Here is a 25711-nt window from a genome sequence, read left to right as displayed (position 1 = left end):
ATAATTAATACCGAATATAAGTTTATCAGAAAAGAATAATACCCATTTTTTCTTTTTCTTTTGATTTATTTTTTTTCAGTTTATTTATTTTTGAGAGAGACAGAACATGAGCAGGGGAGGGGCAAAGAGAGAGGGAGAAGCAGAATCCGAAGCAGGCTCCAGGCTCTGAGCTATCAGCACAGAGCCCAATGCAGGGCTTGAACTCACAAACTGTGAGATCGTGACCTGAGCAGAAGTGGGATGCTTCACCAACTGAACTACCCAGGCACCCCCATTCTGTGTTTTGAAATTAAAAAAAGAAAGAAAGAAGTGTCCATTTTCTTTTTTAATAGCTTAATTTATTAATTCCACATTCTCAGCACTGAACTGTATACCTACCATCACTGTTCAAGTGAGTACTCTTATTTACTAGATGGAAAAGTAGACACCATCCCTGGTCTTAAGAAACCAACAGTGCATGGGAGAGACAGACATGACATAAACACGCCTATCAGGAAGCGCAAGGCATATAAACGGGATAATCACCATGAGGGAGGGCCATGGAGGCTTCAAGATAGGCTAACAGAAGACATCCAGCAGAGATGGAAGGATCAGAAAAGCCTGGGAGACCAGTGACATCTAAGCTGAGACATAGGAATAAAAGTGTGCTAGCCAGGCCCAAAGAAAGGACTTTGGTCCTAAGCAAAAGAGGAAAGAAAAAAGAAAAAAAAAAAAAAAAAAAGATTAATTAACAGAGTGAGGACTTCTGCTTCTGGAAGGATGGAACAGAAGTACTTTTCACTACTCCTCCTGCTAAGAACAACCAAAGACCATGGACATGACATACAAAATAAACACAAGGAAACTCTGAAAGGTAGAAAGAAGGCCGACTCAGCACAGACCCCAGTACCCTAAGGACCCCAGGTATTCCTCTCTACCTCATACGTCCTAGACTAAGTGCTGAGGAAGGGCAAGCACAAATGCCAACGGGCACAGACAAAAATAAAAAGTCCCAAGACAAGCCTGTTCTCTAGCCAAAGGGCCAGCACAGGGGCGGCCCAGCAAGACAGAGAACTTTTAGACGCTCTAGCCGAACACCACAGAAATACTGCGGCCCACCCCACGCAGGCCGGCAAATTCCTGGGTGCCATCTGCAGAATGCTCCTGTAGACCAGGATATCTCCCAAATTAAGTGAGAAGAACCAGGCCCCAAATATCTGTTGTTAAGACATCAGCAAATACAAAAGAAGAAAGAAGTAGCATTGGGGATACACAGAACTCTGGACCAGCCAGAAATCTGGAGAAAGCGAAGGCAAGATCAAGAAGCAGGCAGTGAACACGTCCCGCGTCGCTCAGAAGCTGGCAGCGGAACCCCCAGATGTGGCTCTCGGCAGAGCTCTGCTCGCTTTGGGGGAGGGGACGGCTTTCAGGTCCTTCCATGTCTCTCAAGACTTTTATACTCCTCTTGTTCTGGTTCCCAATTTACCAAGAAATCTTCTAATAATCCAATTCCACTTTAACTTTAACACCAACTGTTACAGTCATTGGAAAAGTATCTCCTTATGGTAAGTTAACTGCCTGGCATTCTGGTCAGTCCTTTGTGAGTCTCATTAGTTTTAAGCGTCGGTCAGTCCCAAAAGCCTAATTAACCCTGCATGTACTGGCAAAGACAAGATCCCAGACCCACAAACTTAAAGGCCACATCCGAAATGGAAGGTACGCTATGAGCCTGGGCAGCTGGCCGTCTAAGACGCCTCTGTCTTGATCTCTCACTTACACAGGTGAGAAACCAGCCTTGCAAATAGCTCTCCAAAATCCTATTCAACTCTCAGAATTCAAAGCAGACCTACTTTTCTCTGCTGGAGCCGTCCCCTTTCCCTCCTACTCACTGCTGTCTGAAATCATTCTCCAAAACGCATATTCTGCATAGAACGTCCACCACGAACACAGATTCCTATTAAATACACAGAAAGATAAACACAGCAAAGCAGAATCTGTTTCTTCAGCCACTCCGGGAAAGGCACAAGTTCACACTCTGACCGCTAGTTGGCCCTCAGTCCTGAGGCCTTAGGTATACGAACCACCGCCTCACAGTCCTGCTACATTCTGCGGGACTAAATGTTCACAACTGCTCTATTTTTAAAGTATCTAAAAATGAAAGGTCACAATAAGCACTAGCAATAAAAAAATTCCTGCGAATGCGTCCATTTGCAATTGGTCAGTGCTGAATTTTCAAGATGTTAAAGTAATCCATATTCGGAACCACCATAAACAAAATGAAAGCCTAAAAAGTACAGCCAGCCAGCCTCCTTGAACTTCGTATGCACGGGTTATGCGCCTTCCTGACACATATCACATCTGGGTGTTTTAGAGTTTCACAATGAATTCCACACCTGTTGCTAACGAGATTTAAGTCATTATCAAAAAGCATTTCTTAGGATCCGTTTGCGGAAGAACGTAGAAATGACAGAAGAGGCTAAAAAAACGTCAAATCTACAGAATTCTATTTCATACGGAAGTTCTCTACCCAGCACCGGACAGGTCAGCGCAACGGGAAGAACCACTTTCCCAAGCCCACCCCGGCCATGGTCTCTGCGAACTGGGCAGCAACCAGAAATGCGTGTCTGTCCGTCACCTGAACTACCTCGCCTTCTTACCAGGAAATCTGTGTCGTTAAACTGCCAGTCACGGACAGTCAGGGATACCACTGCTGTCTGTAGGTCATCTCTGCTTAAACAGAGGCGTCTGCGTGGAGACTATTTAAAATACGTTGAAAGTTTCACTTACCTCCACGGCTACCACAATCAAAACGAGGTCCAATTTTGACTCTGGAAAGAGGGCATTCACTTGCGGTGACATTCCAATTAGAGCACAGTTAGTGACCACAGATATAACACTCATTGTTTCAAAAGCCAACTAAAAGGAAAAAAAATGTGAAATTAAAAACCACAATGACCTCTTCCATACTTCCTCAGCCTTTTTTTGTATCATATAAAATCAAAGAAAAAGCCTTTCCCTCGTTCCAAATATCCCAAGTACATTTAAAACTTTTTCTCTATAATGCTGTGATTTTCTTCGGCTTAAAAAAGTCAGGCCGTTACAAGGCATTTTCAATATTTATGGCCAGAATATCCAAAGCACTATGTTCTACCTTCCCAGCTGGAGGTGGCCAGGGACCTGAGAATTTGGAATACATCCGAGAGGAGTACGCTGTTCAAGTTACCCTACTCGTACCTAAAGGGAATCTAAGGTGGGGCCACCAGAAAAAAATGTTTCACATTCAAAAACTGTTAGTATGATTTCAAATGGAATTTTTTTGTGACTGTCTTACTCTGCCACATTACAGACCACAGCTGGTTCGGCTACACCAGAGGCACCAGCTATCGTGATCCTTTTCGAGTGGCATTCGCCCAGGAGACTTTGGAAAAACACACGTGCCCCACCGAGCTACTGAACAGACTGACCCAAGGCCCCGTGGAGGAGTCTCCCAGAGCCCACTACAGAGTACCGACTGCGGAAACGTGACCACTGCTCGGTCGCTCTTCCTTTTCATGCACGACACTTGATCCCTGCCGAGTAACCCAACCACTGGGAAGGGACGTAGAGGTTTCCATTACAGAACGAGCAAGTCGCGGGGAGGAATGCTGCAGCCCACAGGGAATACGGTCAAGGTGTTGTGACGGCAACGCCTGGTCACCCACTCGGGTACTCTGCTTGTGGCGAGCACAGCAGAGCAGATAGACTTGTCCAATCACTGTGTTGCACACCCAAACACGTGTAACGTTGTGTGCCAACTGTATTTTCATTTAAAACAAGAAGCAGATAAAAGTCCCACTAATTCTAAAAAATACAATTACTGTTAGAAACTAAAATTTTAAAAGAAGCAAAACAAAGCATGATTGGATCCCAACTGAATAAATATCTGGTCTCATGGAGAATTTCCGCTATCTTATTTTAGCAATCTTTGTATAACTTGATTATTTTTTCCGGAGTTTTCTTTACAACAAACCTACTCAAGACTTTATCTTCTCTTTAAATAACTTAAATTTTTTTATTTATTCATTTTTTATCTTTACATAGCTCAGAATTGAAAACTTGAAGTTACAGTGAAGAGTCTCCTTGCCCTCATGTACCCTTTACCTGCCCGCGAGCTCCTGTGCTCCCTACAAAAGGATCACCATTATTAATTTTTTTTTTACCTTTCCAGATACTTTACATGCAAACTTTATAAGGAAATTTGAATATATATGCCCTTTCTTCCCCTCTTTCAGCCCAATGCATATTGTCAGGTCCCTTGCTTTTGTCACTTAAAATGTCTTGGAGACTATTCTGTGTCAGTACTCAAAGAACTCTCTCATTCTTTGTCACAACTGTTTAAATATTTTATTGCAGAGATGTATCGGAATTTATTTAACCATTTCCTTATTGGTGGGCATTAGTTGCTATGACAATCATTGTTCCATTTAGTTACCATGTAAATACATCATTTAACAAGAGTGGAATTAGGATAAATTCCTGAAAGTGGAACTGAGTCAAAGGTACCACGCATTCATAATTTTGATAAATAACGTCAAGTTGCACTCCATGAGACTGACCAGTTCATCCTCCTATCAGCAGTATCTAAGAGTGCCTGGCTTCCTGCATTTTTAACACCTCTATAATGAAACATGATTTTTTCAAATACAGCTATATTGAGCTATAATTTATGTGCAATAAGCTGTATTCATTGAAGGTATACACTTCATTAAGTTCTGATTGACGTACATACCTGTGAAAACACCACCACAAACAAGATGCAGAATAATTCTACTTCCCCCAAAAGACTCCTCATGACCCACTGCAATCCATCCTTCTGTTCACACCGGCCCAAAAGCAAACACTGATCTGCTTTTTGTCACTGCAGTTTTGTCACTGCTCCAGGATGTCATAACTGGAATGACATAGTATATACTCTTCCCATCCTTTCACCCAGTATGATTTTGAGATTGAGCCATATTATTTCTATATCTATATCTAGTCTTTTCCATTTTTATTGTGGAGTAGGATTCCATTTTATGAATATACCATCATTTTTTATTTATTTACCTACTGATGGAACACTGGGTTGTTTCCAGTTTTGGACTACTCTGAAGGAAGTTACTGTAGACACATGCGTGCATCCTGAAATGTTCACGTTCTCTCATTTCTCCTGGATATTTAGGAGCCGATGTGCTGAGGGTATGGTAGGTGTACGTTCAACTTTTTAACAAACTTCCATCTCATTCTGCAAAGTGACTGCACCATGACGCAGCCTCGCCAGAAAAGTATGACAGTTGCAGTTACTACACATCATGGCCAACATTTCACACCACGAATCTTCATTTTAAACTGGGTATGTAGTGCTATCTTCTGGTTTTCATTTGCATTTTCCCGGTAACTAATTATAAATCTTTTCATGAGCTCACTGGCCATTCACATATGTTTTTTGGTGAAGTACTTCTTCAAATCATGGTCCTTGTTTCCAAAGGCTGAAATGTCTTACTGAATTGTAAGAGTTTCTTAATCTGAACACAAGTACTCTGGCAGACATACGTATTGTGTATTTTTTCTCCCATTCTGTGTCTTGCCTGGTCTTCTTTTAACATTAGAAGAGCAAACTTCCCCCCCTATCTGGAGACCTGGTTATCTCAATGCTATTAGTGGACAATTATTTCCCCCACTGAACTGAGACTTCACATAGACCACATAATCCATTTCTGGACTTACTCTTCTGTTTAACTGGTCTGACTGTCTACCGATGCACCAGGACCACACCACGTTAATAACGGAAGTTATGTAACAAGTTTTAATACATGGTAAGTGTCCCTATTCTTCTTTATAGCTTTCTTGTTCTTCTATTTCATTCATTTCTCCCTGTGAATGTGACAATACATTTACCGGCTTAAAAGAAAACCTTGGGCTGGCGTAGTGCTCCATTTGTAAATTAATTTGTAGGTCAATTTGTAAATGAAAGGAGAATTGATATGCATTGAATACTGAGACCTCCTTTATCAGTTAGCTATTACTACATAACCAACCACCCCAAACTCTGGCTTCAAACAGCCATTTATTTAGCTCATGATTCTGTGGGTGGACAACTTGGGATATGCTCGTCTCGGCAATTCTTCTGGTCTCAGCTGACTTTGACTGGATTTGCTCACGCACCTGAGGTCAGCTAGTGGGTAAACCAGAGATATCATTGGCCTTATCAGGCTACTTAGAACTTCTAGTACCATGTCCGATAAAGGTAGCAAGAGTGAACACCCTTGCCTTGTTCCTAATTTTAGAAGGAAAGCATTCAATCTTTCACCAAGAAGTATGATGTTAGCTTTAGATTTTTTTTAAAAATAGATGTCCCTTATCAAGTTGAAGAAACACCCCCATTTCTATTTTTGTGAGAGTTCTCAAAAAGGAATGTTGGATTCTCTCAAATGCTTGATATTATTGGTTGATACAACTATGCAGTTTTTCAAACTATTAAATGGCAGATTATACAGATTAATTTTCTAATATTAAACCAGGCTGGCATCCCTGGACTAAATCCCACTTGTCATGGTATACACTTCTTTTTATAGATTGCTGAATTCAGTCTGCTAATAGTTTATGAAGGTGTTTTGTCCATTTACTCACAAGGGATGTTGGTTTGTTGTTCTCCTGTCTCGCACTCTGGTTTTCTACTACACGGATACTAGCCTTCATAAAATGAATTAGGAAACATTCCCTCCTCCTCTGTTTTCTGGAAGAAATTGTGTAAAATTGGGGTTCGTTCTTAGAAATTGCTAGTGAAATCATTTGGGCCAATGTATTTCTTTTTTGGAAATTTATAATTACAAATTTAATTTCCTTATAATTACAGAGCTACTCAAATTATCTATTTCGTATTGGGTGAGTTGTGGTAGTTTGTATTTTTGGAGGAAATGATCCAAATTGTCAAATTTATATGTGCAGAGTTGCTCATAATATTCCCTTCAATACTTTTGGTACTTTAAGGATCTGTAGTGGTAGCTGCTGTTTTCTTTTTATATTGGTTATCTTGTCAACTATATTGATCTTTAGAACCAACTCTTTTCAGTAATCTTCTCTATTATTTTTGTTTTTCATTTCATCCATCTGTACTCTTATCTTTATTATTTTCTTTCTGTTTCTTCTGGGTTTCTTTTGTGCTTTGTTTCTAGTTTCCCGAGTAGGCATTTAGATTATTGTTTGAGATATTTTCCTCTTCTCTAGTGTATGCATTCAGTGCTACAAATTTCCCTGTCGGCACTGCTTTAGCTGTTTGATATGTTGTACTTTCATTTTCATTCAGTTCAATGTCTTCTGAATTTACTCGAAACTTTCTCTTTGACCCATCATTATTTAAGGAATGTGCATTTGGGGGCGCTTGGGTGGCTCCGTTGGTTAAACAACTGACTCTTGATTTCAGCTCAAGTTATGATCTCACCGTGGTGAGATCAAGCCCCATGTCAGCCTAGGCACGGAGCATGCTTAAGATTCTCTCTCTCTTCCTCTCCTACTGCCCCTCCCTCACTCATGCCCTTCTCTTTCTCTTTCTTTCTCAAGAAAACCATGCATTTAGTTTTCGAGTGTTTGGAGACTCTCCTGTTATTCTTCTGCTGCTGATTTCTGGTTGGATTCCACTAGAGTCAGAGAACATACTATACATGATTTCAATTCTTTAAAATGTTTAAAGTTTGTGTTCTGCCCGAGGATGAATGCTCTGTAAGCACTTGAATGTGTATTCTACAAGTGCTGAGCAGAGTGCTCTGTAATACGGATTTGATTCTGTTACCTGATGGTGGTGGTATTGGTGAGCCCTTCTATATCCTTGCTGACTTCCTAGCTCTTGTTCTACCAACTGTTGAGAAATGCGTGTTGAAGTCTCCAGCTATACTTGTGGGTTTGTCGATTTCTCCTTCCAGTTCTATAAATTTCTGGTTCACGTATTTTAATCCACTGTTGTTCATTGTGCACACACTAAGCCTGCTATGTCTTCTTGGCAATTGATTATGCATATTACTGTGTGTGTGTGTGTGTGTGTGTGTGTGTGTGTGTGTGTGAGAGAGAGAGAGAGAGAGAGAGAGAGAGAGAGAGAGAAAGAGAGAGATCTTCCTTGACTTAGGAGTTGTGTTCCAAAAGGGTAAGTTACAAATATTGTAGGACAAAAATGGACCTACTACACCTAATCTACTGAATTAGAGCTGAACCTATAGCTCACCTTAAATGTGCTAAGAACCCTCGGATTAGCCTACAGCTAGCTGGGCAAAATCATCTCACACAAAGCTTATTTTATACTACAGTATTGAGTATTTCCTGTAATTTGTTGAACACTGTACTGAAAGGGAAAAACAGAATGGTTGTGTGGGTATGGAATTGTTCTAAGTGTATCAGTTGTTTACCCTTGTGACTGTGTGGCTAACTGGGAGCCATGGTTTGCTGCCCAACATCGAGAGAGGATCATACTGCATGCCACTGGCTGGGGAAAAGATCCAAATTCAAAATTTGAGGTATGGTTTCTACTGAATACATATCGCTTTCACGCCACTGTAAAGCCAAAAAACCATAATCTGAACCGTTGTAAGTTGGGGACCATCTACATATGTTCAGTCTACTTGTGTCACCATTTATCAGTCTGAAGGATGTACAGAAACCTCACCTCCCTTTACCATTCTGTAAAATATCTTAATATTTTCCCTGCATATATTTAGAATCATCAGATAGTGTTACAATTTTTGTTCCAATTGTCAAACGTAACTTTAAAGACTTAAGAGAAGGAAAGTCTGGGGTGCCTGGGTGGCTCAGTCGGTTAAGCCTCCAACTTCGGCTCAGGTCATGATCTCACGGTTCATGGGTTTGAGCCCCACATCAGGCTCTGTGTTGACAGCTCAGAGCCTGGAGCCTGTTTCAGAAATATGTGTCTCCCTCTCTCTCTGCCCCTCCCCTGGAGCCTGTTTCAGATTCTGTGTCTCCCTCTCTCTCTCTGCCCCTCCCCTGTTCATGTTCTGTCTCTGTCTCAAGGATAAATAAACATTAAAAAGAGAGAGAGAGAGAGAGAGAAGGAAAGTCTAATTATGTTTATTCGTATTTTTCCTTTCCATGGTTTTTCTTCCTGACAGTCCCAGGTCCCTTCTTTTATCATTTCCTCAAGTTTAGAAAAATTTTTTTAACTATTCTTTTAAGGGGTATCTATATGGCTCAGTCGCTGAAGCACCTGATTCTTGATTTCGGCTCAGGTCGTGATCTCATGGTTCATGAGATTAAGCTCTGCATTGGGCTCTGCGCTGACAGTGTGGAGCCTGCTTGGGATTCTCTCTCTCCCTCTCTCTCTGCCCCTCCCCTGCTCACTCTCTCTCAAAATAAATAAACATTTAAAAATCAATCAATAAAGTGGCTATTCTTTTAGCATAGATTTTCTGGCAACAAATTCTCTTAGTTTTCTTTCATCTGAGAGTGTCTTGATTTCCCCTTCATTCTTTTTTTTTTTTTTTAATTTATTTATTTAGTCATTTTTGAGAAAGAGAGAGAGAGAGGGAAAGAGAGAGAGAGAGAGAGAGAGAGAGAGAGCGTGCGAGCAGGGGGCGGGGTAGAGAAAAAGGGAGACAGAGAATCCAAAGCAGGCTCCACGCTGTCAGAGCAGAGCCTGACGCGAACCGTGAGGTCACGACCTGAACTGAAATCAAGAGTCCGATGCTTAACCAACTGAGCCACCCAGGCGCCCCCTGCCCTTCATTCTTGAAGGATATTCTCTCTGAATACAGGATTCTGTACTGACACTACTTTTCTTTCAGCACTTGAAAAAATACTATGCTGCTTTCTTCCAGCCTCCGTTATTTCCGATGAGAAACTGGCTATCATTCTAATTGTGTTCCTCTATAGACAACATGTCATTCTCTCTTGGTGCTTTCAAGTTTTTGTCTTTAGTTTTCATATGTTTAATTATCATGTGTTGGACACGAACTTTGGGGGGCTTATCCTGTTTGGGATTCACTCAATTTCTTGAGTCTGTAGTTTTGGGTCTCTTGCCAAATCAAAAAGTCTTGGACTTATTACTTCAGGCGTTTTTTAGCCCCTCCTTTCCCCGCTCCTTCTGGGACTCTGATAACAGGAATGTTAGATCTTTTGTTACAGTCGCACAGGTCTCTGAGGTTATATTTACTTTGTCAGTCTATTTTTTCTCTGCTGTTCAGATTGAATCATTTCTATTCTCTATCTTCCAGTTTCTGATCTTTCCTCTATTTCTTCCATTCTGCTACAGCGCTCATCCACTAAGCTTTTTATTTTAGTTATATTTTCCACTTCTAAAATATCTATTTGCCTCTCTTTTATGTCTTCTCTTTCTTTGCTGAGATATCCTATTTTTCTGTCTGTTTGAGGTATATTCATTTGATCAAGGCTGCTTTAAAATCTGTCCGATATTTCTAATATCTGTCGCCTTGATGGTGGCATCTACTGACCGCCCCTTTTTTCTTTTTGGTTCATCCTGGTTCCTGGTATGATGACTGTTTAAATAGAAACCTGGACATTTTAGGTGTTAGATTCTACAATTTATTTAAAGCTTTTGTTTCAGTTGGTTCCTCTAACACCACTCTAGCAGGCAAAGCAGGGGCAACACCTCGTTAGGTTACCCATTTGGATACCACCGACACCCAGTGTGGAGGGTGGGGTCCTTCCTATTGCGGGACTGGGGCCAGAACTCTGGTCTCCCACCAGACCTTCCCACGGATACCTCTTCTGCTAGGACGAATACAAGTGCCTCGTGTGTGTTCCCACGTTCCCACGTGGTCTCTGCTGTGCTGGGTGGTGGCAGAAGGCCTGACTCTCCATTAGGCTTTATCTGAAACCACCCCAGCAGAAACTGGAAAAGGAACCTCATTATTGCTGGGTAGGGGTGAAGTCAGACTCCCGACGTGATCTGCAACCCACACAGAAGTGGGGAGGGCCTCATCATCACTCAGTGAGTGAAGTCCCACCTGGCTACTTTCCTAGAAAACTATCAGAATTTTTACATCTGAAAGGGGTCACAGAAATTATAATTTACCTCCCCCACCCCATCCCCAATTTTCAAAACAAGGAAAGCAAAGCCCAGAAAAAGTAAATGACTCTTTGAAGTGACACAACACAGTCTGTGGCAATAAATAACATGAAATAAAATAAAAATAAAAAATAAACTAAATTTCTCAAATTTCTCCTTAGCACCTTTGTTTTTCATCATAATGGCCCATTTCGCTATTTTCTCCCCCAAAGGAATCATGTTTTCTCAAATAGTTACCTGCCAGACACCAATATTGGCTGAAGGTTCTGAGAATGGACGTTTCAAGACCCTGCACATTTTTAAGGCATCCGAATTAACTTCAGTGAAGTTATTTAACACAGCAAAGGCAGCTGCTAATGGGTAGACGCAGGAGAAAAGGCTCACATAACCGAACTGAAGAAATAACTCCAAGTAATCATCAAAGGTACCCTGAAAATGTAAACCACAAGAAAAAAACAGGAATTGTTTTAATATTATATAATTACAGCAACACTTTGCAATACCATCCAAGGCACCAGCCTCCAACCAAAAAACAATCTTAGAATTCCTCCCAATTTCTTCTTGTCAACAACAGAATTTACATAAATTCAAAAGCAATTTTGTATTTAAGTCCCCGAAAGAATGAAAAAAATGATTTAGCTCCTCATTCCATTGTGCCAAATCCCTGAATTATTACATAACAAACAACAGCAAAGCTAAAGATGTCTGCTTTTAACCAAGTAAAAAGAAATGATCCGACATCACTATTAGAAATCTTACATGACTGCCCCCTCACATCATGGGTTCCCCAGAACCTCAGTCCCTGACCCTCCATCAGAAAACGGATGGTGGTGATGCCAATGAACGTAGCGATGACCTCCAGAAGTCTGCCCCTCCATAAAATCAACACCAACGACAAAAGGGCAAAACGTGTCAGGCCCAATTTTTCAAGTGCTCTGGAAGTCAACCAAAGGCTTGCAGCAATTCTGGTGGCACAGAGTCATGAAAAACAGCCCAATCGTCTGGCATTTTAACTTATTCTCATCTCCTCTCCTGCTCCCCCGTTCTGCAGCAACCTTGAAAAAACCCAGCATGCACCACCAGGACGCGAAGGGAGCAGCAGACTGGGGCTGGAGATCTGGGAAAGAAAGCCTCATTCCCAGAGGGAGGTCCTCATCTGGCCTGGTTAGTGGTAACCTACAAGATTCCGCTCAAAAGGCTCGTCTTTATTCAACTTCACTGAGTCTCTCCCAGTGCTGACGGCTTCTCCCTGAGTACGTGAGGTGCATTTTTAAACACTGGGCTGCCTGAGGCAATGGGTAGCAGCGGGGGCAAGCAAGAGACTAGCCAGGGAGCTCAAAAGGACTAGCTGAGGGGCGCCTGGGTGGCGCAGGCGGTTGGGCGTCCGACTTCAGCCAGGTCACGATCTCGCGTGATCTCGCGTGAGTTCGAGCCCCGCGTCGGGCTCTGGGCTGACGGCTCGGAGCCTGGAGCCCGTTTCCGATGCTGCGTCTCCCTCTCTCTCTGCCCCTCCCCCGTTCGTGCTCTGTCTCTGTCTGTCCCAAAAATAAATAAAAACGTTAAAAAAAAAAAAAAATTAAAAAAAAAAAAAAAAAAAAAAAAAGGACTAGCTGAGGAATGAAATAGCCACAGGGGGTTTGTTGAACTCCGACATTTTCCTGGGAATCTAGAAGACGCGGCACATGCAAAGGATCAACGCATCATCTCAGGAAACACCGCAGAAGGCTCGAGGATCTCACCTCTGACCTCGGGGCTCTGCACAAGCAGAAAGTGAACGGCAAGGCAGAATTTTAAACTTCCTGGTTTAGTGTCGAAGGCACGCCCAAACACGAAAACAGCGACCGAACAGACATCTGATGAGGGACAGAAGCAGGGAAATGTTCACTTCTGGTCCAGCAGGCTGACCCACCGCCTGCAGAGTTTTCATTAAGGGCCAAATTAAGTGCTGCTCGCTACGTTCGCAAAGGGTCTCGTGACTACCTGTGCGGATCGCCAATTACTATCGAACTGAATGATGAGCACTCGAGAAATGTTGCACAAGTAGTTTTGTTAATAGAAACTTGAAGAAACATTTATGATCTGATACTCCCTGCACGTCCTCTCCCCCTTCAGCACTAAGCATACGACCACCAGCTTCACACAGCAAAAGTGCAGCTCTTTCTGCCCGAGTTCTGTCCCCGTGCTGTAACAAAAGCACCTTTTTGCACCGAAAATGTCTCAAGAATTCTTCCTTGACCATTTGCTTGCGGCCCCACGTCAATATCTACATAACGCTCAACCCAACGACAACAGAATGCTCGTTCTTCTCAAGTGCACACGAAACAGTCTTCAGGATAGATGAGATGTTAGGCCGTAAGACGATTCTCAACAAACCCAAGAGGCTTAAAAATCATACAAAGTATCTTCTTTGACCACAGTGGAATGAAAGTGGAAATCAGTCACAGAAGGAAATTTGGGAAATTCATACTGAATGGAAATTAAGCGACATATTCCTAAAAAACCAATGAGTCAAAGAAGAAGTCACAAGAAGAATTAGAAAATACTTTGAGATGAATGAAAATTAAGACACGACATATCAAAACTTAAAGGATGTGGTGAAAACAGTGCTCAAAGGGAAGTTCATGGGTATAAATGCTTCATTAAAAAAAAAAAGGGCAGATCTCAAAACAACTGAAATTTTCACCTTAAAAATCTAGAGAAAGAATAGTATACTAAATCTAAAGCAAGCAAAAGCAAATAAATAGACACAACAAAGTTTTATATGTAGCACAGTAATGTACATAACATATAAATGTATCCTTTCTATAACTATATATAATCATCTCAATAGATACAGAAAAAAACACAAAAAACCAAAATCTGATACCCCTTCATGATAAAAACACTCAACAAATGAGTGACAGAAGAGAATTTCCTCAAAGTGGTAAACCGCATCTGCAAAACACCACAGCTAACATCACACTTAATGGTGAAAAACTGGAAGGGTCCCACCTAAGATCAGGAACAAGACAAAAATGTCTGCTCTGAACTCTTCTATTCAATTCAACACTATCCTTGGGGTTCTACCAGGAATGGAAAGGAAGGCAAGGAAAGAAATAAGAGCCATGGAGAACAAGAAAAAAAAATCCTATTTGCAGAGGACATGATCTTATATATAAAAAACCTCTAAAGAACCCCCCAAAAGATTGTTAGGTCTAATTAGAAATGATTTAATAATAAACTGCAGGATATAAGATCAAAATACAAAAGTCAATAATATTTCTATAAACCAGCAACAAACAAACTGAAAATGAAATTTGAAAAACAATTTCATTTACAATATTATCAAAAATAAGACACATAGTAATAGATTTAGCAGGGTAAGATTTGTATGGTGAAACCCGCAAATCATTGCTGAAAGAAATTAAAAAAAGACCTAAACAAATGGACAGACATTCCATGTTTACGGATTAGAAAACTTAGTGTTGTGAAGATGGCAATACTCCCCAAATCGATGAACAGAGTCGGTGCAATCCCAATCAACATTTCAACTGCACTCTTAAAAGAAATGGATATGCTAATCCTAAAACCGTAAGGAATTACAAGAGACCCGGAAGAGCCAAATAATCCTGAAAAAGGACAGAGAGAAATCGCACTTCCTGATTTGAAAACCTGCTACAAAGCTACAGTAATGAAGACGCTGTAGGAATGCCATAAGGACAGACATACAGAGGTCAATGGAATCGCACTGAGAGTCCAGAAACAAACCCATGTGTCTTTAGTCGTACAATTGTCTTTTCTCTCTTTTTTTTAAGTTTATTTATCTATTTTGAGAGAGACAGTGCCAGTGGGGGAGGGGCAGAGAGAGAGAGAAGAGAGAGAATCCCAAGCAGGCTCCATGCTGCCAGGGCAGAGCCCGATGTGGGGCTCAAACCACAAAGTCGCGAGATCATGACCTGAGCCCAAACCAAGAGTCGGACACTTAACCAACTGAGCCCCACTTAACCACCCAGGCGCCCCAGTCTTACGGTTTTCAGCAAATGTGCGAAGATCATTCAATGAAGGAAGAAATCATTTTTTTAAACAAATGGTGCTCGGGCAACTAGATATCCACGTGTAAAAGAATGGTTCTGGGCTCTGTCCTCACACTATCTACAAAACTCAATTCAAAAGGGATCAGGCCTAAATGTAGGGGCTAAACCCATAAAATTCTTAGAAGAAAATACAGAAGTAAATCTTCCTCTCTTCAGATAAGGCAATGGTTTCTCAGAGAGGACACCAAAAAAATAAGAAACAAAAAAGAGAGAAATTTGACTCCCATCAAAGTTAAAAACCTGTGCATCAAAGGACACTCATGAAAATAAAAAGCTAACCCACAGAATGGGAGGACATATTTGCAAATCACATCCTGATAAGAAATTTATATTCAGGATATATGAAGAACTCTTGCAATGAAATAATAAAAAGATAACTGACTGAAAAATGGGCAAAGAATATGAATACATATTTCTCCAAACAAGATATACAAACGGCCAAAAAGCACATGAAAAGATGGTCAGTATCTTTAGGCATTAGGAAAATGCAAATCAAATCTACAATGAAATACCATTTTACATGTAGTAAGTGTGGCTACTGCTGAAAGGCGGGGGAGGCAAAAAATGACAAGTGTTGACAGAGATGTGGGAAAAATGGGACCCTCCTATATGGCTGGTGAGAATATAAAATGGTACCACTGCCTTTGAAAACACTGGCAGTTACTCAAAAAGCGAAACACAGAGTGAACATATGACCTAGCCTATGGTAACCAATGGATGTTCGTAAGAAACGTACGTTCATACAAAAGCTTGCACACAAATGTTTACAGCAGCCTTATTCCTAATGGCCAAAAAGTGGAAACAACTTGTTCCGAATGTTTGTCGACTGATGAATGAACAAATAAAATGTAGCATATCCATACAATGGGATATCCCTCGACCATAAAAAGGAGTGAAGTGCGATACAGGATGTATTGTGGACTGAGCCTTGAAAGCGTTATGCTTAGCGAAAGAAGCCAGACACAAGATCACGGACTGTATGATTCCATTTCCATGATGTGCACGCAGGAGGCAAACCTACAGAGACAGAATGTGGACTGATGCTTGCCAGAGACTGGGGTAGGGATGGACTGCTTACTGGGCGTGGGGTTTCTTCCGGGGATGATGAAATGTTCTGGAAGTAGCGGTGACTGCTGTAAAACCTTGTGAATTTACTAAAAATCATTACACTGTACACTCCAAACAGTGAATCTTATGGTATGTGAATTATATCCCAATTTAAAAAAAAAAAAAGGAAAGGAAAAAAAAAGCTGATAGTCATAAGGGAGCTCTCATGAGTCACCCTAGCAGAAGTAGCAAATATACAAAAGAGGCCAGAGAAAGAAATCCACAGCAGAAAGCGAGGGAAACCATAGAAACATGAAGAAATCCCTTTCAAACTATGGTTAAAAACCTGTCTAACAACATTTTAAAAGGTGTAGTCCAAAGGAAGAAAGGGAAAACAGTCATCACATACCTTCAGCTTGGTGGGAGAGAAACGTCAACAGTACGAGGTGGGTTATTTCGTGATCTTTAACGACTGGGCAAAGAAGCCTTCACTGAAGTAGGCTGCCTGGGCATCGGTGACCCCCACTGGCCACTTGAATGACGTCACCAAAACTCTACAGGACCAGGCGACGAGCACTCCAACCCCTCACTCCTCAGTGGAGGCCTGCTGTTCACAACACGTGCTTATTCTGACCCGAGAGGAGCAGTTCTCTGTGCCGTGCAGCGACTGAGCGACAGAGCCAGCCCTCAGGATGCCGAAGGCCACGTCGCCGGCTTTCGGCATCCTCGGGCCTCCTCACGATCATCCACTGCACGGGCAAGAACCACGCCAGCTTAATAAAAATGTATGTCACAATATTTTAAAGCAATATTCTCTCAAATGAGTTACTGTAATTATTGTTACTGTATCTCAGAGTCCGTCTTCCACCAAGACGCGCACAGTAGGCTCACTAGTTGAGCTGCAGTGGAAGTCAGATTCTACTTCTGCAGAAAACGCCCAAACCTAGGTACAGAATACTGGCAACGGCAGAGCGTGCTTTCAGACGGCCTGGGTGTGAGGACAAAGCACGAACCCAGGGACTCTGAGTTGCGCTCTGGCTGTTTTCAAGGTTCACACGTGCCTCCAGAGCTGGCGGGCTGGGGCTCAGTGGGGGATTCAGCGGTGAGTAGTTTCTCAACGACTCTCTGGAAGCATCTGGCTCTGGAAAGTATTTCCATACGCTGTGTTGCAGCACATAGAAGTGGTTCCAAAATACACCCAGTGGTATAGCATCAATCCACTTCTCTGAAAAGCGTAGAAATCGAGAGCAGAGTAAAAAAAACCTTAGCTGTTACACCATTTTTACCACAATTGGGTCTTGAGAAATCCTGATAGCCTATGCTCGGCTTTCAAAACTGCTGTTTCAGATCAGAACGTACAAGATAGAGCCTCTGCAGAGCTGTGTAGACAAATCCTCCCGTGTGCCAATGGGCAGCCTCCAGAAGGCATGCTCAGGCCTGGCATTTTTAGCATACAACACGAGGGGGCCCCTTCTCCGCACAGCAGCGCACTGTGCATTCTGCCTCCATCTCACGCAGGGACTGAGTAGAGCACACACGCGCTAACACTTTATCAGGACGTTTACACCGAGCGCTTTGGAGTCAACAAATTTAGCAAACTAGGGACGCACTCCAAAAGCAAGGAGAAAAAAACGCAAATTCAACAATGTAAATAATTGCATACTAAAATAAAAATACTTAACCAAGATACAGTCTACCCGATTAGCTACAAGTTAGCAAAGACCAACTAAGACAAACTTACAAAATGTAAGAACAAAGCAGTCCTGAAGAACACTGTAGTATTTCTGTGAAGTCATAACTAATTTTATGTATCTATTTACTAGATGAATGGAAACAAAGTTTCAGGTTTCAGGGGCTCTATCCCACTGGATCCTCAAACCAGCCGGGCAGAAACAGGTCTACGAGTTCCCTACGCTGAGTATACAACAAGGAAAGAAAGTACTATATTTAAGGCCACAAGCAGCACACAGACACTAGGGGCTGACCATTTTTCTCCTAAAACTGTTCCTTATTCAATACTATACTGAATGCTCGCTAAGAATTACCATGATAAATGACACGGGGACAGTGACCTCAGCAACAGAGAAAGAAAAATTATTAGACAGTGGCACTTAACCCGAAATAAAATACTGACATATTCAACGTGACAATGCGTATTTAAAAATAGTGAGCAAGGAGAGTTAATCACTTCAGCAGATGTTCCATTAGGAAATTTACGAGTGGGGTGGGAGGGAGGGGAAGCTGAGTGATGGGCATTGAGGAGGGCATCTGATGGGATGAGCACTACGTGTTGTATGGAAACCAATTTGACAATAAATTCTCATATTAAAAAAAAAAAGGAAATTTATTAGTGTAAAGGAGAATATTAAATCTTAATACGATAATCTCAACAGAAGCAAATAAACGAAGAACTTGATAAAATGTAACATCTTTCACAATACAAACTCTGCGCAAGTAAGGAAAGAACATTTTTAAACTGATAAAAAGCCACCTACCAAGAACATGGGACAAATGTTGACACTCAGTGGTGAGGAGACCAAAAAAGAAAAAAAAAGTCAGGAGCTAGAGAAAGATCCCTATTGTAAATACTTCTGTCCACATTATACTGAACATATTCATGAGTCCAATAGATAGTAAAAACTGTACAGATGAAGGAAGAAAGAAAACAGCCATTTTTTTATAGCTGAAATATCTGTCTACACAGAAAACCCAAGAAAACCCAAGAAAATGGATTAGAAAAAAACGGGAGGGTTCATCAAGGTTGCTGGGTAAAAAGATACAAAAATCAACAGCATTGGCATCTAACAGCAACAATTTAGAACTTTTTGAAAGAGCTACCAATGACAGGAAACCGGAAGTCTCAAAATATCTACCAGCAGCTCACTTACTCCTTCCTTCCAAAGTGCAATTCCGTCCCTGCAACGAGCCCAGCCCCAGGTCAAGCAAAGGATCCGACGAGGCGCGGGGCAGCCTGACGTCACAGCTCCGGGTGGGGTGCGACGGAAGGTGCTCTCCCAGAATCGCTACACTGGAATCTCGTGAGGAAACCATGGGACACACTGGCTTCACAACGAGCCAACGCCCCGAAGAACGAGAAAAGCAAGGGGCTATTCCAGACCTGCGGTTTTCAAGCCTTCTGGTCTCTGCAGCCCTAAACTCTCAAAAATGAGGACAGCAAAGACTTTTTGTTTACAGGAGTCTACCTCGTGATATTTACCTATCTGAAATTAAAACTCAAAACCGTAAAAAATATTTCTCATCGATTCGCTTACACAAAAACACTAACGTCAATGAGATACTGCTTGAAAAATAATTACATTTTCCAAGACAAAAACATTCAGTGTAGAGAGTGGCACTCGTTTACGGTTTTAGCAGATCTCTTAATGTCTAGCTCACTAGAAGGCAGCTCGTTTACGGTGTGGCGACTCATCACCAAAAGTCACAGTCACGCAGCTGTGCAGTTGGGCAGGATCCGGGAGTTCACAGGGCAGGGGCAGCACAATGCAGACCCGAGGCACCCATGGCCTTAGCCCTGGCGGGCGCAGCAGGCCCGAAACACACCGGCGGATTACCCCCAGGGGGGGCCATTATGGAGGTTTCCTTTTTCCTTACTTTTCACTCTGTCCTGCATCATCCAAGCTTCCCGTTGTGCCTAAACAAGTATTACTTTCATAACGATCTTTGTGTTCCAGTCAAATTGTCTTTCTTCCCAAAACTTGATAATACTACTTTAGATTCATGTGTAGCAGTCAGGATGAGCTTTACAGAGAATACAGTTCTAAGTTCACTGACTTCAGTGTGGAGAAAAATACACCCAGAGGGAAGGATCAGCACGTAGGAAACAGTGGTCTAGATCAAATGTGACCCGGAAGCATGTCCCCTCTCCCAACACACGCAGGGAGTTGAAATAGCAAATACCGGACTGTCGCTCCATGGAGAGAGTAGAGGGGGATGTGCAGGCGGTGAGGAGGGAGCGTGTCAGATCGCCCAGGACCCCAGCCCCTCGAGCAAGTCAAGGAGCAGCACCGCTAACCGCAGCATTCGCTCACAGACCCGGGGCCTGCAGGAGAAGCGAGTGCACTGCCTCCTGCCCAGGCTGAATGACAGGTTCCGAACTGGAAAAGCAAAGCCTTGAATCTTGTTCCCGATTTAGTCACAAGGGATTAACAGCAGAGAGCTTCAACCGTCCGCTATTAACACGGGAAAAGCAACGCTCACCTTACCGTCCTTCGCCAAGGTGTTATCAGATGTCATGAGATGCCAAAAAGGTGAGGTCTCAGATTCTGACAGTTGTCACCTTAGTAGCATATAGTTGTTGCATGAATTAAAATTGCTTGGATGAGAATGTTTATAGCCGCACTATCCACAATAGCCAAGCTGTGGAAAGAGCCCAAATGTGCACCGGTGGGTCAATGGATAAAGAAGATAAAGAAGATTACTCGGCAATCAAAAAGAATGAAATCTTGCCATTGGCAACTACGTGGATGGAACTGGAGGGTATTATGCTAAGTGAAATTAGCCAATTAGAGAAAGACAAGTATCATGACTTTGCTCATGTGAGGAATTTACGATACAAACAGATGAACATAAAGGAATGGAAACAAAAATAACATAAAAACAGGGAGGGGGACAAAACAGAAGAGACTCATAAATATGGAGAACAAACTGAGGGTTACTAGAGGGGCTGTGGGCTCAATGGGTAAGGGGCATTAAGGAATCTACTCCTGAAATCATTGTTTTACTATATGCTAACTAATTTGGATGTAGATTTTTAAAAATAAAAAATAAAAAAAATTGCTTGGATGAGGGACATATTGCTTGAACTACTGTATATGAGTCAGCGAGCCAGGGGGAAAGGAGGGGAAACTGGTCTGGAGAAGACTGTGAATTTGGTTTGGGGCACTTGGGGGCATGATGTCGTCTGTCCAAATAATTCAGAGAAAAAGAAGAGATGAGAGCTGATTCTAAGTGACTACAGGGAGAGAAGAGGGGAAGGAGAGACGACAACATGAAATAATTATTCCAAGACACTGGGGCAGGAAAGACAGGACACAACCAGCAGAAGCGCGTGCGGGTTTGCCTGGTTTGGGGCAGGAGGGCTGCCGACAGCTGGGGAGGGAGACGGGGAAGCAGGAGATGTGGCGGCTGCAGGCGGGCACTGGGAACAGGGGCCTTTGCAGACGACAGGAGAGGCGGCGGGGATGGAGGAGAGAGCTCAGGGGAAAGACTGCTTGTCCGGCTTCCGCCAGAAAGGGAAGGATGAAAAACAGATACGGCCAGAAATCCCGCTCCCCAGAGCAAGCAAGGAAAGGAGTCAGACACAGACTGAGGTTTTAGGCCCCAGCCAGCCAGCCCTCCGACCAACACAGGCAAGAAGCACCACAAGGTGCAAATGCGCTCCTTCCTCGCACGCCTGTGTTTTCTCTGACGCTTCACATACAAACAGAAGCAGTGTTACTAGCCAAGTGTGCCATGCGTACACTTTGAATCCCTCTCCCCCCACAGACAGCACTGACAGAAAATGCTAGTGCATATATGCATATTTCATCAAGACGCGTATCACCACGCAAAAACCAGAAAAACAGCTGCACAGGTGAGAAATGGAACAAAACGAAGGTGGTACGCGGGAGCCTGGCCCGACTCCAGCCCGCGGGCCAACGGACGCGGCTCGATCTGTATCCTGTGGGGCGAGGGATTCAAGGGCACCTACTCCCCTGAAGCATTACTGGGGCTAGGCCGTTTACAAAACCAGGGGCTAGAACAGTGGTCCCCTGTCCTTGAAAGGGGGCTGAAAAAGCCACAGCTGCCGCCCTGACCTGCAGTCTGTGTCGACTGGCTCTGCAAAACCCCCAAGGTCCCCACAAGGTGGGAGCCGGGGCTACAGACCCCTGGTTTTAGGCTAAGCCACAGAGGCCCCTGGGGCAGCTGTGAAGATCGAGCAGGAAGAAGCGAGCAGAGAGGGAAGACACACGTCCTCAAGGTGAACACACCAAGTAACACTCGCGGGCACACGAGAAGGAGCACGTGGGCCAAGAGGGTCAAAAGATGACGCGCGAAGGCGGAAAACAAGACCACGAGAGTTGAACGGTAACGGACTCTCACCGACTGAGCCGCTGCAGGGTCTAACTCACTGAGAAGCAGACCGCACCGCGCAGGAAGGAGCAGGACACAGGACACAGGACACCGGGACCCGAAGGGCGCACGACCCCGACGCCCCCCGCCCGCGAACACACGGTCAGGTTCCACGAGCCGGGTGCTTCCTTGCACTGTTGTCACAGGCGGCCAGCCTTGCAGTGCTCTGCGTGCAGCTCCTCAAAGGAACTCAGAAAGTCTTGATGGAGAAGGAACCACGGACACTTCCCACACCACTCAGGGAGACCGGAAGGATTCTGCGGCGCGGCGCCCCATTTTCGGCGGCGGGTTTCCGCCTCCCCCAGGAGTCTGCAGCAGCCCCGGCGAGTGAGCAGGACGCGGCCTCTTCACAGCCGGCCGGGCCCGGGGCAGCTTTGCAGCAAGGGTTGCCTGGCGTCCTGGGGCGGGGGGGAAGCAGCGACACGGCCGGCCAAACCCGCCCCCTGCTGTCGTGAGGCTTAACTTCAGATTGAGGGCCGCGACACCGAAGGCGCGGTCCCCCCTCGTTCACGGTGAAGGAGCTCTTGGCGGGGACGCTGGCAGGAGAGCACTTCCAAGGTAGCCACATCTGGGCCAGCGAGCGGGTCCACACTTGTGGAGCTCAGTGCCTGACTGCTACTCGCTTTCACTCAATGGTTAATTCGGCAATATTCACACTTACCAGATAGGTTCCCATTTCTTTCTCCAGGACAACCTGTTCGTACAATGTAGCATCGATGTCCGCTTTTAAAGCCTGCACCTTCCTCTTCACCTGCACGTGGTGCTTCCTTTGGAGCCAGTAAGGAAGAAGAGACTCCATAATTTGGTTAAGGATCTGGGAGGTAATCAGGAGAGTGGCCAGACTCTAAAAAGAAGCAGAGAAGTGAGATCTGACAGTGTAGCTTAGTAAAATCACAGTATGTGTATAATTATGCAATAAATAAAATGGAATCTTCAACAAATAGCATACCATTAATATCACAACTAATATCAGAAAAGCGAGGTGCTAGAATGTTTCCAATTTATTGTTTTTTCCCACAGGAAAAACACATTAAAGTACAAAAAGTTACAAGTAAGATTATAATAAGAAATAAATCAGTTATAAATAAGATTACAATAAGAAATGAAATCAGTAATGAGCTGGCAGGGGAACAATTTAATTTGAAATTGTTTTTTGTCATCTCATCCTTGCTACAACATAATAATCTAAATGATATTGCCAACTCTGAAAAATAAAAAAGTTTGGCGAAACTTCAAAAAACTTATAAAATGAATACACCCTCCTTCATCGTAGTAAGCTCAGAAAGTAGTAAAAAAGCCACCCATAATTCCACAACCATGATGGAACCTCTGCTAACATCTTAGGATATTTCTTTCCAATCCCATGTAAAATACAAGCAGCCCACGTACTGTTGTTGACTGTATCATTCCCAACCTTCACTATTACAAATGCTGCTCTTCGGATACGTGTGTACACGAATCTTCGCCCTGTGTCTGATGACTTACTGAGGATGGACTGTGGTTCTTGGCAAAGCTGCCCTAGCGGTTTCTAGAAGTGCTGTGTCAATTTCCACTTACCCCAGATGGATAGGAGTGTTTCCATCACATACTACCTTTGCTAGGATTAAAAGTGCATTATTCTAAAAGCCCTCCCCTATCTCCTTGTCCTTCCTTCATCTTCTGTTTAAAAAAAAGAGACTCTTGGGGCACCTGGGTGGCTCAGTCGGTTAAGCATCCGACTCTTGATTTCGGCTCAGGTCATGATCCCAGGGTCATGGATCGAGCCCATGCCTAACTCCACGCTGAGCGTGGAGCCCATTTACAATTCTTTCTCTCCCTCTGCCCCTCTCCCCAACTCGTGCTCTCTCTCTCTCTCTCTAAAATAAAAAAAAAAAATTATAAAAGTTAACAACATATCAATTTAAAACTGAAATGGGAAAGACCTATTTAAGGTTGTATCAATCACCTCTCACTCTGACACACACACACACACACACACACACACACACACACTTCAGTTAAGGAATACTTTTCATTAGAATTGCTTTTACAGGCTTTGAGATGAACTATATATGTGTTTTTCCTGTACCGCATGATTAATTTTACAAGTTGGTTAGCTTCAACGAATTTGTTTTCAGTTGAGTACGATATACGGTGCAATTGCTAATGGTTTTTCACTTAGAATTGGCTTAGAAATATACAAAGTGTCAGATTTTATCCATAACAGTAATATTGTTATCTGAATACAGGAAAGGACCTCTGAAACCTACAAGACTGAGACTTCCTGCTTTTCACACTCACCTGACGCAACAGCTTCATATCCCTCAAGACAAAGGCGATGTAGAAGAGGGAGGCAAAGCAATTCAGAAAGTTGAACTGCCAAGAAAAAGACGGCAACATTTCACACTGCTTTACGGTACTTTATTACAGTTGTAAATACAGCATTAACAATGTAACGAGGGACTTCCAGCCCTCACCAGACGGCAGACTTGTTTCTCCTGCTCCTCCTCACTAAGCACATCCAGAAAACCTGGAAATACCACAAGAGGCGAGCAGAGGAGACCTCTGACAGCTGCCAACAGCTTGGACAGCGAACTGGTTTGGGACCCACGGCCTGAGGGAACAGCGGAACAGCGGAGCACCCGCACATTTCTGCTACATTCTAACGGAAGAGGAAGAGCAAGGCCCAGCCTTTCCCAGCCCCCACCGGCAAGCCGGATGGCCTGGGCGGGCTCACTCCCTGCCCACCTAACCTCTGACCACCCCCCCCCACCCCCCGTTCACTTGAGGAGCCCTGCGGACCTGGCAACGGGGACCACCCGGACTCCACCCGGACTCCTCGCTAACACTGAGTTGCCGAAGGATGTGCTTCCTTCCTGGCAAGGCCTGGCCCACCGGGCCCCACGGAGAGACGCCAGGCGGCACCAGCATTCTGCACGTCAAGCATCTCTCAGTGCTAGAATGAGGCCTTCAAAGACTTTTTAGAGATGCATGGCTGCTTGCCCCTTTTCTAAAGCCCAAACTGCTAAAACTGTTTGTTTTGCATTACCTATTTATAAAAAATGCTGTATTTTACTTGCCACACTTGCCTCTATAATCAGACCTACTCCCATAAACCTAAGCACCTTCCTGTCAGGGCTTTGTGATCTCTTAAGGCCTGAACAACCAGATAACAAGCTTCTGACAATGATTTCTTGGCTGGAACAGAAACTCTTTTCTCCGGAACCCTTTCTTGGGAGTAAGATACACGGACTGTGGTCCAGTCGAGAGGTCAGAGGACTCTTTCTACGGCTTTCTCGATCCTCAGTCATGCTACCAATGGCTGCGGTAAGCTCCTGATAAATCAAGTGCTACCAAGCTGGTACTTCTTTTTTATAATAATAGTGGGAAAAGGGCAAAATGTGTGAGCTTTTACACAAACAGCAAGCAGGTTACACTACGCCTTCTCTCCATT

At 43.5% G+C, this 25711-nt stretch overlaps 1 protein-coding gene across 17 annotated transcripts in view; it reads right to left on the bottom strand.

The window, feature by feature from the left end:
- Positions 1 to 25711, bottom strand: part of ANO10 (anoctamin 10) — a 224833-nt gene that overhangs the window by 150074 nt on the left and 49048 nt on the right. For 14 of the 17 annotated variants that reach the window (XR_003971714.1, XM_030329337.1, XM_030329338.1 and 11 more), the window contains exons 8-11: positions 24559 to 24633; positions 22940 to 23122; positions 11264 to 11455; positions 2767 to 2895 (exon numbers count right to left, since the gene is read on the bottom strand). Coding sequence is in view for 16 of the 17 variants with exons in the window: in XM_030329337.1 (XP_030185197.1) it covers positions 2767 to 2895; positions 11264 to 11455; positions 22940 to 23122; positions 24559 to 24633 (579 nt within the window). In the remaining variant the exon portion in view is untranslated. Of the gene's footprint in view, positions 1 to 1444; positions 1450 to 2766; positions 2896 to 4733; positions 6734 to 11263; positions 11456 to 22939; positions 23123 to 24558; positions 24634 to 25711 lie in introns of those variants that run through there. The other 3 variants (XM_030329342.1, XM_030329350.1, XM_032594618.1) reach the window with 3 other exon arrangements.

This window comes from Lynx canadensis, chromosome C2, assembly GCF_007474595.2.
Source record: "Lynx canadensis isolate LIC74 chromosome C2, mLynCan4.pri.v2, whole genome shotgun sequence".
NCBI lineage: Eukaryota > Metazoa > Chordata > Mammalia > Carnivora > Felidae > Lynx > Lynx canadensis.
Note: the sequence above shows the minus strand (reverse complement) of the source record. Positions and strands in the feature narration are given on the sequence as shown.